We start from the raw sequence: 15753 nt of genomic DNA, 5'->3' as shown, positions 1-15753 counted from the left end.
AACCGTATATGTCTAGCTTGGCTATTAAAGTCTCATAGTTGATCCGGTCGAACGCTTTTGAAAAATCAACGAATATGCCCAGAACAAGCTCCCTCTTTTCAAATGATTCCAGTATTAATCCTTTCTGCACAAGAAGGGCGCTCTCTGTCGACCTGCCTTCTCTGAAACCATGCTGACATGTAGTTATTAGGTTGTGTTTTTTACTAAAGCTAGCAATACGTTTAAACATCACCTTTTCTAGACATTTTGAGAAGACGGGAAGTATCGATAATGGACGATAGTTAGAGAGGTCGTTTCTGTTACCGCTTTTATAGATAACAGACACCCTAGCCATTTGCATCCGCTTTGGAAATACTCCTTTTTCTAGGCAGATATTGAATATGTACTCTAATACTTGGCTGATAATATCAATGACATATTTAAAGGGTTGCACCTGGAAGCCATCTATATCACGAGACCTGCTATACGAAGGGTTGCGAAGTGACTGAATTTCATGCTTATCTGTCGGCGACAGAAACGCAGTTTCAGGGGTACGAAATTTTAGATATTCTGCAGAGCGTTGATCATGAGCACTCCTGACAAGTGAAACAAAGTGATCGTTGAAGCGATTGGCCAGCTGCCTTCCGGATAACGTGCAGTCGCCTATTGTGATCGATGTACATGTTTGGGGGTCTCTTTGAGGGTTTAAGATATTGTTAATTTCCTTCCAAACAAGATCGCTTCGTCTTACTGTATTGGAGTTGAATAGCTTATTCATGTAGTCTTTCTTTGCTTGGCGAAGAAATGATGTTACCTGGTTTCTGAAATTTTTAAAAGCTTTAAGGTCATCGGGAGCTCTTCGGGATGTCGGCGAACACTGTGGTCATTCCACTGGGGCGCCATGTACAGTCTTTGTCAAAAGTAACCAGGCTGCATGGTTTGCTTCTAGCTTGTATAGCGGAGCCCTTGCGGCTTTCCTAAAGAACAAAATGTGTTGGAAGGTAAGAAGACCCCCAGTCTATACCTTTAACGACCATTTAAGCTTCAGGGAAGCTGTAAGGGCTCCACTGTACGAGCTACAAGCAAACCATGCAACCTAGTTACTTTTGACAAAGGCTGTACCTACAACATGCTATATGGCGTGAGTTGACCTCAAGGCTTTCACAACGCAAACTTCAGAATTCCCAAAGTGTCGTCGGTAATTTTGTACATCTAGAGCGCAAAAGAAACATAGTTTTCGCATGGGACGCTTCTATCTGGCCGACATAGACACCAGCCTTGAAGCATACCATCTCCTCATGCGTCCGTCCCTGGAATACGCATCTGTCATTAGGAATCCCTATCAAATCGCCCTAACCTATCTACTTAAAGCCGTTTAGAATAAATCAGCTGAATTTATCTTCTCTTCCTACTAGCGATTAAAAATTTTTTTAATCTCCTAAAGTAACGTTCAACACGCCGTGACTAGCTATGCGCACAGAATTCGCTAGACTATCTTTTGACATATACTATATCATAGCAACACATCATTTGCACGGCCGCATATTTTACTACCACCTCATACCTCACAGGGCGCCGATCGTGTCTACATAGTTAACCGTATCTTCACCCGGACGAAAAGTGCAAGAATGAGCCCTTAATCTTATCAATAAAATAATTGAATGAATTACCCTCAAGGATCGCCATAATTGCAGAGTCTTCGTTATTACATTTAGCATTATTAGCTTGACTAGAATTCTAGTTCTTCAAGAGAAATAATTACTCTGCTACATGGCGCATCAAGAATCGCTCTTCTAGCCGCCGCGGTAGCTCAGTGGTTACAGTACTCGGCTGCTGACCCGAAAGCCATGGGTTCGATCCCGGCCGCGGCGGTCGAATTTCTACGGAGGCGAAATTCTAGAGGCCCGTGTACTGTGCGATGTCAGTGCAGGTTAAAGAACTTCACGTCGTAGAAATTCTGGAGTCCTTTACTACGGCGTCTCTCATATTCTGAGTCGCTTTCGGACGATAAACTCTATACACCAAACCTAATTCTAAATTTAACATCACGTTTTAGAAAAGTGATGTTCAGCATTTCCTTCGCTTTTCTGTCACTATTTTCTGTCTTTCTCTCCAGCTTTCTTGCCGCTTTTCGTCCATCCCACATTTAAACAATAGTCACTTTTGTATGGCCGCGAAACTATCCCTCTCTAAGGATCTTCAAACGTCAACAATGTGCTCGGTTGGAGTTCAAGCACCGATCGTTCACTGTCCCGAAAGGACGTTACCGGGATTGTGTTGCCTCCGGAATCGAAGTTCTGCGCATCAATCATTCTGATAAATGATTGTGACGCTAGTCGCGTTTAAAGAACAACGTACGTCGCTTGCGTTGCCTAGAAACATCGAGAAAATGTAGCGGACGCACCCTAGGTATCGCCTGAACTGTGCCCTTTCTGCGGTGCGCGCGGCGCTGTTTCTGCTCAGTCAAATATCAAGTGCCGATCGCATTATATAGAACACACTCAAAACGAACTAATATATTACCACGAAACTTTGTAGTGCTTGTTTGTTCATTCTTCAAAGCTGCTGGCACGCCGCTTTATCCTTTTTTAGTGATGGAAGACGCGACCAGATTTTTCCTTGATCGCATCCAGTCGGAGCCGGTTGTAGGTTGCTCCAGAATGTTCTAGTAACTTTGCACACTTTATCTCGAAAGTTCCCTAACAGCTTTAAACTTAACACAGCCTAGAGCGGCGGGAACTCGATTCGACGACCATTGAGCACGCTTGTTCTAGGCCAACCCCAACTGATTCAGTTGTTTGTGGGCGCAAGTCTGCCCAAATCAAGGGTTTTGTTTAGGAGGCACTTTTGTCATATTCTTGCGCTCCGAACTTCAGTCACCGCTACGTGCATCTGCTGGAGGTGCCGCCCTGCTATCCTGCTATGCCCCTCACAATGGAACCTGGTGCACACTAAGCGCCCGTCGTGCTTCGTCAGGCCCGTGAGCCACCGATGTTTCATGAAGAGCCACACGAAGAAGATGTAAAAGACTGGCTGGACAGGTACGACCGTGTGGCGTAGTCAGGCTGATGATGGTGATAGTGAAATAAACCAAATAAATAAATAAAGAAAGCAACCTGTCGAGATCAGGTTGCTTGCCGAGAAACGATGACAATCCTCAAGCGACCACGTCGTATAAAGACTGCACACACAGCGCCGACACCGCATACAACGACAACCTCGACCACGACGAGAAACGCCTTCAAAACGACGCCGCCATCCAGAAAAGATTCGACCACACGCCCCAAACATGATTAGCATACTCTAAAAATCCGTGATGCGATTCCGAGGACGACGTGTAACGCCAGAGCCAGGACATTCGACTTAGAAGTGAATATCGACGGCCGGAAAGTTACCGCTCTGGTCGACAAAGAAGTTGATTATTCGGTGATGAATACAACATTCGCTGCGCAGCCGATGAAAGTAAGAACCGCTTGGGACGATCCAAAAATTCGCACCGCAGAAGGCCACCTCATTACACCATCAGGACGATGCACAGCGCGAGTCACTGCGAAGGGACATGTCTATCCTGCGACCTTCCTTCTGCTATTGCAATGTCCCCGCGAAGTGATCTTCGGCATGGATTTCCTTAATGAGGATCAGGCGATCATTGACCGGCGATCCAAGCTGATCACGCTTTCGGCGGAAGGCCACGTTGCGCTTAGTGTCCTGGAGGAACACGTGAGTTCTCCACCCCACTCAAGCGTCATCGTCACCGCAGGCGCCTTGGGAGCGAATAACACTGAAGCCATAATTGAGGAGAACATGCAGTTGCTTCTCGGCTGAGGAGTCGGCATCGCAAGAAGCATCGCACTTTTCTGCAAAGGACAAGCCGAAGTACTGCTGATTAACTTAAGCGAAGACAACCGGCACGTTAACAGAAGAACGACGAGTGCTTCCTTCGACGAAATATCCGAAGTACGAGACTCCTTCGCCCTCTTTGGCCCATTCATAGAGATTCTCCTGACCAAGAGAACTCGTCCACTTTCGAGAGCAACCCGGCCGTGCCCCGGAACACACAAGACCAGATCCACAACCTGCGTCAAAACTGCAGCGAGTGCTTCTTGTCATCGCCGAAGGTTCGACAAACGCCGATCGTCAAGGATCGCATTATAACCGACCAGCACACCCGATCTTTCCGTCAAAGCCCCTACCGAGTGTCGCCGCGAAAACAAGCTATCCGGGTCCAAGTGTAAGAAATGCTTCGCGACAACGTCATTCAAGCTTCTGAGAACACCTAGGCGGCACCAATTGTTGTAGTGTGAAAGAAAGGTGGCGCTCTTAAATTCTGCGTTGATTACCGCCGCCTGAACAACATCACAAAGCAAGTCTACCCCCTCCCCCGCATCGACGACACACTATCCTTGCTCTGTAAAGCTAAATATTTCTCATCGATGGACTTCAAGGGCGGCTACTGGCAAATTGAAGTAGGTGAAAGCGATCGCGTGAAGACCGAATTCATCACTCCAGATCGGCTCTTCGGGTTCAAGATGACGTCGTTTGGCCTCTGTTCCTCTCCTGCGGCAATTTAGCGAGTAATGGATACAGTGCTGGCAGGCCTGAAGACGCAGATTTGTCTGGTATGTTTAGACGACATCGTTGCCTTCGCCTCGAACTTTTAAGAATACCTAAATAGACTTCGAATAGTACTAGACACTATTAAGTCATCCAGCCTAATCTTGAAGGCAGAGAAGTGTCATTTTCCCTATGAAGAGCTGCTGTTGCTAAGCCAAATCATTAGCAAGTAGGGAGCACGCCAGACCCGCAGAAAACAGCTGTTACAGCAGCAATGTTTGCACTACCGACCGATCAGAAAGCTGTGCGCAGATTCCTCCGACTGGTCGCGTATTACCGATGACTTGCCAAGAAATTCTCGCGCATCGCCGAGCAACTATCATACCTGACATAGGGAGACGTGCAATTTAAATGAAAAACGTCGCAACTGGAAGCCTTCAAGGAACTTCAGCGTCCTTTACAGTCCCCACCGATCCTCGCCAACTTTAATGCAATCCCCGAGACTGAAATTCAAACCGAAGCAAGTAGCGTGGGCCTAGGCTCTGTCCTCGTTAAGAAAACTGACGGAGTGGAGAAGGTAATCGCATACGCCACCTGTTCCCTGTCCAAGGCCGATGCTAATTATAGAACAATTGAGATGGAGTGGCTTGCCATCATCTGGCCTGCGTCGATATTCCGCCCCTATCTTTATGAACGACTGTTCAAGGTGGTCAGCGATCATCACGCACTGTGCTGGCTTGCCAGTCTAAAGGACCCTCCCGGCCCCATCGCTCGATGGAGCCTGCGGCTCCAGGAGTTTGATGTAACCGTCGTTTACAAGTCCGGGCGCAAGAACTCTGACGCCGGCTGTCTGTCACGAACCCCTCTAGGTGCACCACCGCCGGACGACGCTGAGGACGCCTTCTTTGGACACATCAACTCCAGATCTTTTGTACAACAGCAACGCGCAGACCCCGACATAAAATTCCTCATCGAATACTTGGAAGGAAAGGTTTCTTCGCCCCCCGCCTCGTTCAAGCGAGGATTGTCTTCGTTCTGTTTACAGAATGATGTCCTCATGAAGAACTTTTCAGCGAACAAGACAGCCTACCTCCTTGTTGTACCTGTAAGTCTGCGCGGAGAAGTTCTTGAGGCCTCACACGACGAGCCGACAGCTGGACATCTCGGGTTTCCTCCCACCCTCCGCAGCATTCAAAACAAGTATTACTGGCCCCGACTGTCTGCCGATGTCGCACATTACGTGAAAACCTGCCGAGATTGTCAGCGACGAAAGACCCCTCCAACCCGACTAGCAGGATTTCTAAACCACATTGAACCCCCTCAAGGCCCTTTCAGCAGATCGGTGTGGACTTACTTTGCCCTTTCCCGAAATCAACATCTGGAAATAAGTGGATCATTATAGCGACCGACTACCTGACGCGCTACGCCGAGGCAAAAGCCCCACCGAACGGAACAGCGGCAGAAGTCGCCAAATTTTTCGTGGAGTACATTCTTCTGCGACACGGCGCCCCCGATGTGCTCATCACTGACCCAGGAACAGCATTCATAGCGGAACTGACACAAGCCATCCTCCATCCCAGCCAAACCAGCCACCGGAGAACAACTGCATAACACGCGCAGACCAGCGGAATGACCGAGAGCCCAAACAAAACCATCGCCGATATGCTCGCTATGTATGTCGATGGCGAACACAAGACCCGGGATGTAATTCTGCCTTACGTCGTCTTTGCCTTCAACACCGCGGTACAGGAGACCACCCAAATAACGCCTTTTAAGTTCGTCCATGGCAGGAAGGCCATGACCACGCTAGACGCTATGCTGCCCAACGTTGCCGAAGAAAATAACTTCGACGTTGACGCCTACATTCAACGCGCAGAAGAAGCTCGAAGACTTGCCCGATTACAGATCAAAGACCAGCAGCGGACCGACACCAGACGCTACAACTTATGAAGATGCAACGTGGACGAGTCTGAATTTGGACGCCCATACGCCGCCGCGGATTGCGTGTAAAGCTTTCGCGCTGCTATTACGGCCCGTATAAGGTTCGTCGGCTAGGCGAACTGGACTATAAAGTCATCCCTGACGAAACGATTACATTCGAGCGACGCCGCTCCGGCCAGAAGTTGTCCACGTCGTCCATCTAAAGCCCTACTGTGCACACTAAAGGACGCTGCGTTCCAGCACTCTTTGCACAGTCTGTTTTATTTTGTAGTCGCCTTATGTATTAATGCACCGGGTTGATACTTTTTTGATAGGGGAGTAATGCCGCGCATCGTGGTAGTGTTTGTTCATTCGTCAAAGGTGCTGGCACGCCGCTTTATCGCTTAGTTTGTGGTGCAAGACGCGACCAGATTTGCCTCGACTGATCGCATCCCGCCGGAGCTGGTTCTATGTTGTTCCAGACTAATCCAGTAACTTCGAACGCTTTATCTAGAAAGATCGTTGTGAGCTTTAAATTGAGCACAGCCGACAGCGGCGGGCGTTCGGTTCGACGACCACCGAGCACGCTTGCTGCTATGCCACCCGCCGACTAATTCAGTTCTTTGGTGAAGCAAATCAGCCCTAATAAAGAGTTTCCTTTAGAAGCCATTTTCGCCATCTTCCGGCTTTCCGGAGTGCAGTCACCACTACTTGATAATATGTAAGGTCTAGAGAGAGTCACCTCAATTTGGCCCGTGTCAGTGTGTACATTTATCCCGCTCTGCAGCCAGTTCGTAATGGCAAATTGGTCGGCGAACTTCGGGGAACTGCGCAGTTTTTCTTCTTCTTAGGCATTGTCTTCTAACACACTCGTACCGCATAAACAGTAGGTCTTAGCCTTTTTGTTTTGGACACGAAACGGCAGTCACATTATCGGCGAGTAAAGCTGTTGCATTTAAAATATAGCGCAGCTGAATAAGTATGTGCCTTTGCGATTAAGTGAAGCTGAAAAAAAAAAATACGGAGGATATACGGGTACCATAAATATTTCCAGACCTATTCCTATACATTCAAACCATGTTTCGCTAATGGTATTGTTGTGCAGTCAATGGGGCTGAATTCGTTGCACCGCTGAAAACAAGCATGGCTCAGCAATTATAACTTTGGGAAGGCAGACGTCTTCTATTCAATTATTGTGTTTATTTATTTAAAAATTATATATCTATACAAGCACACAAAAAATTGGCTTGCTGGAATATTTTTCAACCTAATGAATATAATACTTTTTTTTTCATTTCTTGCCTCCAACCTGTCAGAATTAATTGAAAATGCGGCCCAGTGGAAACTGAGGAAGGCAGTGGGAAAAGTAAAGCTAATTGTTTCTGACAGACAGAGAGCAGGAAGAAAATCTGTAAAGAAAAGGAAGAGTGATAGCCAATTTTCTCAGCGTACAGATGTATACGCACAGTGTGGTCGGCCTTTATGCTGTCTTCTACTAGCAATGAGAAGAAAACACATTCTTCTGCGGAATATTTATCCTTTGCGGCGCTTATAAAAATGAAGCCGCATTTCTTATAAACTGAGTTAAAGATTTTTGCGTTTGTATTATGTTTTGTTAGCATTTGAGGGAATAAACATACCGCTGGTGTCAAAGACACTGCCAATATTCACACATCTTTGGCCTTATCAGGTTGTTTTCAGTGCCAAAAGCACATTGATAGTATAAAAGTCTGCAGATTCAAATCAGAAACTTAAGAAAAATGCGGACAATTGTGATTACGCCGCGGTGATGGCTCCGTGGTTATGGAGATCGGCTGCTGATCCCGAAGACGGCCACGACTGTCGCATTTCCATAGAGGTGAAATGATACAGGGACTTGTCAGGAAACCTTAAAAAGCCATACGCGGTCGAAATTTACGGAGCACTAGAGGGACATGTGAGAGCACTTAAAAAAAGAAACAATAAGCGGTCGAAATTTGCGGAGCCCTCCAGTAACGTGTCTCTCACAGCATCAGTCGCATTGGGGCAGTAAACCCCTACAAAGCACGAACCATTTATGATTGTTGGCAGCAGAAATCAACAACACAACGCACTACGTGCGTTGCCCGTCGGCAGATGCACTATGCTGTCTCGTCGCAAGTCGCAAGCATGATGCACATACCTGTAAAAGGTCAAGTCTCGAAAGCGAACGTCACTTGTTCAATCTGCGTCATTAACACTCGCATAGTCATTCCTACAGTCTTTCTCTAACCTCTTCCTTCGTATTCTTCCCCACATTCTTCTATGCCACAAAGAAGTTCGGCTTTGAGCTCATAGAAGTGGAAAATATGCTTCTGCGATCTACAAGAAACGACAGTTAGGAAATTCTTACGTCCACCATGCCGTAGGGTTCGCGCTGTTGTCGCCACCTAGCCTGATGATATTCGTAACAATTTTGCAGTGTTTACCATATATTTCGCTCCACACGTTTTACACAGCAAAGGACCTGTCACCAATTAATAACAGCTGCTGTGGACTATAGTGCATATTGTAAGCGCTGGTCGGTTTGTTTTCGGTCTTAGCGCTCCAGCAGTACGTGCGCCATTAAAACAGGATTTCAAAACGCCATCGTGATGAGCTCGCGCTTGGTTCTGCCCTAATCCTTTGATACTGAGCTCTCCTGTCGAACGCGCTCCCTCTTGGCCAAACCCTCCCAAATGTCTCTCAACTACCTCCGCGTCGTCGCTCTCCACTCTTACACACTTTCGGCTATAGTGTTGCTCCGCTTTCGACTCATATGAGAAAAGTGTGATTAGGAGCTGCGCCTATTAAAACTCCGTTTAAGAGCTCCAACCATCACAGCCTGTCCGTTGGGCACCTGCATGGGAGGGCTGAGGTGCACCTCTTGAAGCTGTCTATATTTGGAAGCCCTTATCTGATGCGCGCCTTCGCCTCCTCTCACTGTTGTTTTTCTATCGTGACTTCCTGGAGGAGTTTCTGCACCGTGTCCAACATCATACTTTAACAAAAAAGAGGGAATTCTCAGCAAACAAATGACGAACTATGAAGCCATCTGGTGCACAAGGAAGCTCAGTACATTAATCTTACCGAAAGAGGCTACGAATGGCTATAACACTAACAGTAGGCTTGCAACCGACCGTTACAAGCTGTCACGCCGAGGCGTCTAGTTTCAGGTAAACGACTGCCGGGAATTACAGTAAAAGGCCGGTATTTACAAGTGCAAATATATATATATATATATATATATATATATATATAAGAAGGGGGTGAAGATCGGATGGATCCGGTAGAACATAAACGTAATTCGGTTGACACACGGTAGAGAAACAACAACTTTATTCTAACGTTTCGACCAGGGTCTGGCCTTCGTCAGAGTGACGAAGGCCAGACCCTGACGGCCAGACTCTGACCAGACCCTGAAGGCCAGACTCTGACGAAGGCCAGACCCTGGTCGAAACGTTAGAATAAAGTTGTTGTTTCTCTACCGTGTGTCAACCGAATTACGTTTATATATATATATATATATATATATATATATATATATATATATATATATATATATATATATATATATATATATATATATATGCGAAATTGAGAAACGCTTCATTTAAGTAAACATTTATTGGGAGTCGACGCTATATATATATTTATATAGCGAAGTATACGCTTGGCTAAAGGAAACATATTCGACTCGACGGTTCGATCGGAAGACTCATCTTCCATATCTATATACGTATATTGAAAGGGGGTTCGCGTACTAGTGAATTCGGCGATACAGTTCACCAAACAGCTGGGCAGACGACAACAAAATCACAGTCAGTTGTTGTTGTTGTTGTCCTCTAAATAATGGCGCGTACCAACTGCGGGGGATTGGCCAAGGCACAGGCGGTAACTGATAGGGGTACAAAATGTTAAACAAAAAATAATGATGGGGAAATAATAATAATGATAATAATAGTAATTATGAAATAAATGAAATAAATTCAGATGTGTAATTGAAATAAGCTAAACAAATCCTGTGAGATCGGTGACTGAAATAGAGAAGGGAGCGAAATATTCCATGTTTCGGAAAGCTTTCGTTCCAGAGAAATATTGAACATGAGAAAGAGCAGAGCTTAAGACGGCAGCCGTTTAGTGTCTGTAAGGAATTTTTGCATGGCGGAGAGCACATTCCAGTTGCTGTGCCCAAGGGAGGAAGCCCCAAGAGACAGAGCAACCCCAGCTGACAGACTTAGACGTAGCTGTCGTAACGGATGTTCTAGCAGGCGGCTCCTTAAAGAGGAGAGACGGCGGCAGGTCAACAAGAAGTGATCTATCGTTTCGGGTTCTCCGCAGAACGGGCACAATGGGGAGACCGCCAGACCATATCTATAAAGGTAGAAGTTTAAGTGAGGCACGCGACAACGTAGACGCGTGAAGCAAACCTCAAGCTTGCGTGATCGCCATCCTTTACCGCACCACGGGTAAAGGAGATGCCGGAATTCGGGAGACGAGGTCAGAGCTGATGCTGCGAATTCTTTCAAGAGCAGATACCTGCGAAACCTGGCCGCCGTAATTCACTAAAATGGCTCCGGGATGGAAGAGGAGCAACCCTGGCGACCTATGGCGATGACAAGAGGAGCGGGTCGTAATAAGTCTTGAGGCGACTGACATGGACAAGTTCACGGCCGCGACGACGCAAGTCCGAAGAGGGTGTAAGTGGCTCTATAATATAATTAACAGGGGATGTTGATTCGACGACGCGGTAAGGGTCATGACGTTCTCTGCGAAATTTCGAAGACTGTCCTGGTGTAGTGGAGGGGACCTATAGGCAAACTAATGAACCCGGAGAGAAAACTTGCGGGGTTTGATGGGCATCGTGTTCATGCTTTCGGCGACCTTGGGAGTCCGAGGTGAAAGAATGGGCTAGTTGGCGACATTCGTAGGCGTGCTTGGAGATTTCGGAAAGGGGCGTGCATTCGGAGGCTTCCGGAGTGTACGGCAAAACCGTGTCCATTGTGGAGGACGGTTCACGGCCATACAACAGGTAGAAAGGGGAAAATCCGGTGGTTGACTGGGTGGCGGTATTGTATGCGTACGTCACAAAAGGCAGGACAGCGTCCCAGTTAGACTGATCTTACGAGACGTACATGGTGAGACCGAATAAAGCATCTGAGATGGATGCACAGGGGTTGAGATGGTTGGCGATGCCACCTTGCGACGGCGACAATGGCGGGCGACATGTCCCGGGTACCCACATGAGTAACAGATGGGACGGTTTCCCGATGTGCGCCAAGGGGTGTAAAGCCGCTGTGGTGACGGCGAAGAAACCGGGGCTGGTCGTAGAGACGGGGCCGGGCGCAGGACGGGCTGACGAGGTGGAACAGTTAGGAGCACGGAGCGCGCCGCTGCTTCTGCGTAGGTCATCCGGGTGGGTATCGGAGATGGTTGGTGATACTGAGCCTCGGCGTAGGTTAATGGAGCAACCGAAGGGACTGGATGTGCAGTGGGAAGAGCCTCGGCAGCTTTATGGTGGATGACCTCCTGTAATGGCGCCACCAGAGGAGTCGCAGCGTCGTGACTGAAGGGCATCAACGAGAGCTGACGCGCGACTTCCTCCCGAACAATCTGGTTGATCTCCGCTGACAGTTGCGCCGGGTCGGTGTCAGACGTGAGGGAAGCAAGCGACTCCTGCTGCGAGAGTGGAGAACGGGTGAGGATGCGTCGCTTCCGAAGTTTGTCTTCTGGCAGTGGGTTCTTACGTCGGCGATTGAGGTGGGATTGCGTGCCAGAAGCATCTGGAACGCATCGTCGTCGATTCCTTTCATAATGTTCTCAATCTTGGCGCACTCACACATAGAGGCCCCCACGCGCGTGCAAATGCTCACAACGTCCTCTATGTAGCTGGTGAAATTTTCATCAGGCAGCTGCACCCGACTTCGAAGGCGTTGTTCCGAGCGCAGCTTGCGCACCGCAGGCCTGCCAAATACATAAGAAAAATTGGATTTGATGGCTGACCACGTGGGGATGTCGGCTTCGTGGTTTCTGAACCATAGGTTCGCAAAGTCCGAAAGGTATAATATGACGTTGTTGAGCTTGAGTGCATATCCCACTTGTTATGGGCGCTCACCCGTTCGTGGATGTCAACCAATCCTCGACGTCATCGTCGCTGGTGCTGCTGAAGATAGCGGGATCACACTGGCGCAGCTTTCCAGCGCAGAGAACGGTCGGGATGGGTGGGGCAAGACTGGGCACGGAATCCATAGGCATTGTGGGCGTCGGGAGACGACGGCTGCGAAGGTCCAGGGCGTCAGGAGACCATAACTTCCACCAAATGAAAGAAGGTTCGCGTACTAGTGAGCTCGGCGTTTCTTGTGTTTCCTGTGTTTCCGAGAAAATCTAAACAGATTCCCTTGAACTCTCGAGGCAAGCTTCCTACTTCACTATGTCCCGGAGAGAGATTTGAATTCGACCTTACCGCCACGGAGAACTGTGTTAGCGCGGATTCACGTATAATGACTAGCGTAAAAAATTACATTACACTGCTTTACATACCTCAACGATGTTAAAATGATTGTGCCAAACAATTTTGTGCCTTGAAATTCTAAGGTGGAGTTTTTATGGATATTTATCTAGGGTAAAACATGATGACTTTTTTCTACCAAATTGACGCTGGGACGCGGCCAGGAGATTGGTGCAGTGGAGGTACGGACGCGTCTATTAAAGTTTAAATTTACGAGTTAAAATTCCACCAGTTCTGAAGGTATATGCCAATACCTGTGAATGTCGCGAAATAATAGTACAAAGGCACCAGAGAGAGCGTTCGGCGTAGTAATAGCACAGCAAGACAATCAATGACACCAGTATTTATACCGTTGGTGCCAGATATTCCTCGACTAAGGTGAGGTGCTGACTAAAATCAGAAGGCCTCACTCTTGGAAAGCGAAAGGAGCTCAAGGCGTGCATTTGGGCAGGCAACGACCCTAGATGCACTAATTCTATTGTCAGCTACTTTTTATAGGATGCGTAGCATCTTTTAGAGCGAAAGAACAATGAAAAGCATTGTCGAAAACACCTCCACAAACACTTCATCAACAACCTGTGATTTTATTTTTTTAATCTTAGGCAATAGATTGCTTCCAGGATAATATATGTTACCATTGCCTTTGATAAGAACGTTGCAGTGATGTACCCGAGTACCCGCATTCGAACCCGACTGCGGCGGCCGCGTTTCGATGGAGGCCTAAATTAAGAAAGCGCTTGTGTGCTGTGCGATGTACGTGCGTCTTAAATATCCCCAGGTGGTCTCAATTAATCCGCAGACCTCCTCTACGGCTCCTCTTCCTTTTTCTTTCACTCCCTCCTTTATCTCTTCCCATACGGCGTATTTCAGAGGTCCGTCGATATATTTGAGACAGTAACTGCGTCATTGACTCTACTCAAAAGCCAATTTTCAATTTCACTGGATGATAGAATTGGCGCTTTTAAAACTAAAGAGTGGAAAAATCCAGGTGAACAAAACGGGAACACCAAACTTCTATTAATCTCAATAGATCTGGCGTGAATGGTTGTCCACAGTGCTCGGTTCATCTTTACTTTGGCTGGCGTGTTCTCGAAGAAAAACCACATTAGCTGAGGCCAATTCCAGAAACCAACTGGTACTTTGAGTGTATGGTGGAAGAGACAAATAGTGCTTAGCAAAGTACTCGGAAATGTGGCATGGCGTTCTGCGATTTTCTAATCTCACCAGAAGAAGCGAAGCTTCGAGAACGCAAACGATGCAGACAGAGGGAGAGTTCTAAAAGAAATCAGGACTATGTGGGAATGCTCCGTCAGTGGATGAATGCGGAAGCACATCTGCTTCCTCAAATACAGTCTAAAGGTTGGTATTTTCGAAAAGAAGACGTACATCTGCAGTATTCTTTCTGGCATAAACTTACTTTGCCTATATTGCACCGCGAATAGTAATCCCTCTTTCGGTGGGCTGTAGCACCATGTCGGCGCTCACACTACAGGAGGGAGGATTCGCAGTGATGGCTCTGTTTTCTTTATTTGTATAATGTCGCAGAGCTATACCACCACGTGTGACCTCTATCTCTAGTAAAGTACTTGTAACGCTGGTTGTGCTGAATGTTGATATGTAAATCCTGTTAGGGGCAACAATAAGTAGCAAACATCAGCGCAGTATCTCACTAACCGCCATTCAGCGAATGTACGCAACTACTTACACAATGTTAAAAAAAAAACATTGTCTCCTTAGGGATGCAGATTCAACGTACAAAATACATCTTTATCTCTAAAGTGATATTCAGTGCCCCACAGGGTGGCATTCTCTGTTTTTCGATCTGTTTCAAAGGAACGGATTTTCAAATTCGCCTAAGTCTTCTAAATTTTACTTTATGCTATTGTCACGTTGTAGTGACGGCAGTCCAGCGGTCACGAAAACACCAACAAGACTTGGAAACGAAGCTCTTTATTTGGGCTGACTTGCGCCCGGAAATGAACTGAATCACTCGGCGGCGGCGTAAGCAACAAACGTGCTCGTCGGTCGTCGAACTGCGAAATGTCCGCCGCTCGCGGCATCGCTCAATATAAAGCCGGCAAGGAAACTTCCAGATAACAGGCCAAGATCATCTACGGTAATCTGGAAAAACCTAGATGCAGCCTTTCATGGCTGCGAACAATCGAGATTAGTGTGGTCGCTTCTCGCGCCACGAACAAAAGTATTAACGACCCTTTCCTGCTGCCTTGAGCGTGAACGAACAAACACTGCAATGATACGTGGCATTACCCCACTTCCAAAGAAGCATCGTCTCGATGCTTTAAAATGAAAATAAACACGAACAATGAAAACTTCCAGTCCTTTAGCGTTCATAATGTGGCTTCAGGCGTACGACATGTACGACTTCCGGGCGTGTGCGGCATCGCTGAGATGCTGTCGTGCCGTCGGGGATGACTTCGTCGTCGAGGTCACCGATGCGACGGAGAACCTTGTACGGGCCAAAGTAGCGTCGCAGCAACTTTTCACTCAATCCAGGGCGGCGAACTGGCGTCCATATCCAAACACGATCACCTGGCTTGTAATGCGTGTCTCGTCGGCGCAGATTGTAGCGTCGGGCATCGGTGCGCTGCTGGTCTTGAATGCGAAGACGCGCAAGTCTTCGGGCTTCCTCGGCGCGATGAAGGTAGGCGGCGACGTCGAGGTTGTCTTCGTCAGAAACGTGCGGGAGCATTGCGTCGAGTGTTGTCGTGGGCTTCCTGCCGTATACCAGCTGGAATGGGGTAAACCTGGTTGTCTCCTTGACGGCACTATTATAC

The 15753-nt window shown here is 47.5% G+C and overlaps 1 protein-coding gene across 1 annotated transcript in view; it reads right to left on the bottom strand.

The window, feature by feature from the left end:
• The window catches only part of LOC149346495 (uncharacterized), a 100569-nt gene extending 87864 nt beyond the window's left edge, over window positions 1–12705 (bottom strand). Inside the window, exons 1-3 of the mRNA XM_089541355.1 lie at window positions 12566–12705; window positions 12290–12414; window positions 12042–12233 (exon numbers count right to left, since the gene is read on the bottom strand). Coding sequence (XP_089397481.1) covers window positions 12042–12233; window positions 12290–12414; window positions 12566–12705 — 457 coding nt within the window. The remainder of the gene's footprint in view (window positions 1–12041; window positions 12234–12289; window positions 12415–12565) is intronic.
• Between the last annotated feature and the right edge of the window lie 3048 nt (window positions 12706–15753).

Source organism: Amblyomma mixtum, chromosome 4 (assembly GCF_055824585.1).
Source record: "Amblyomma mixtum isolate Tamu chromosome 4, ASM5582458v1, whole genome shotgun sequence".
NCBI lineage: Eukaryota > Metazoa > Arthropoda > Arachnida > Ixodida > Ixodidae > Amblyomma > Amblyomma mixtum.
The sequence above is the reverse complement of the archived record's forward strand: the minus strand, read 5'-3'. Positions and strand labels throughout refer to the sequence as shown.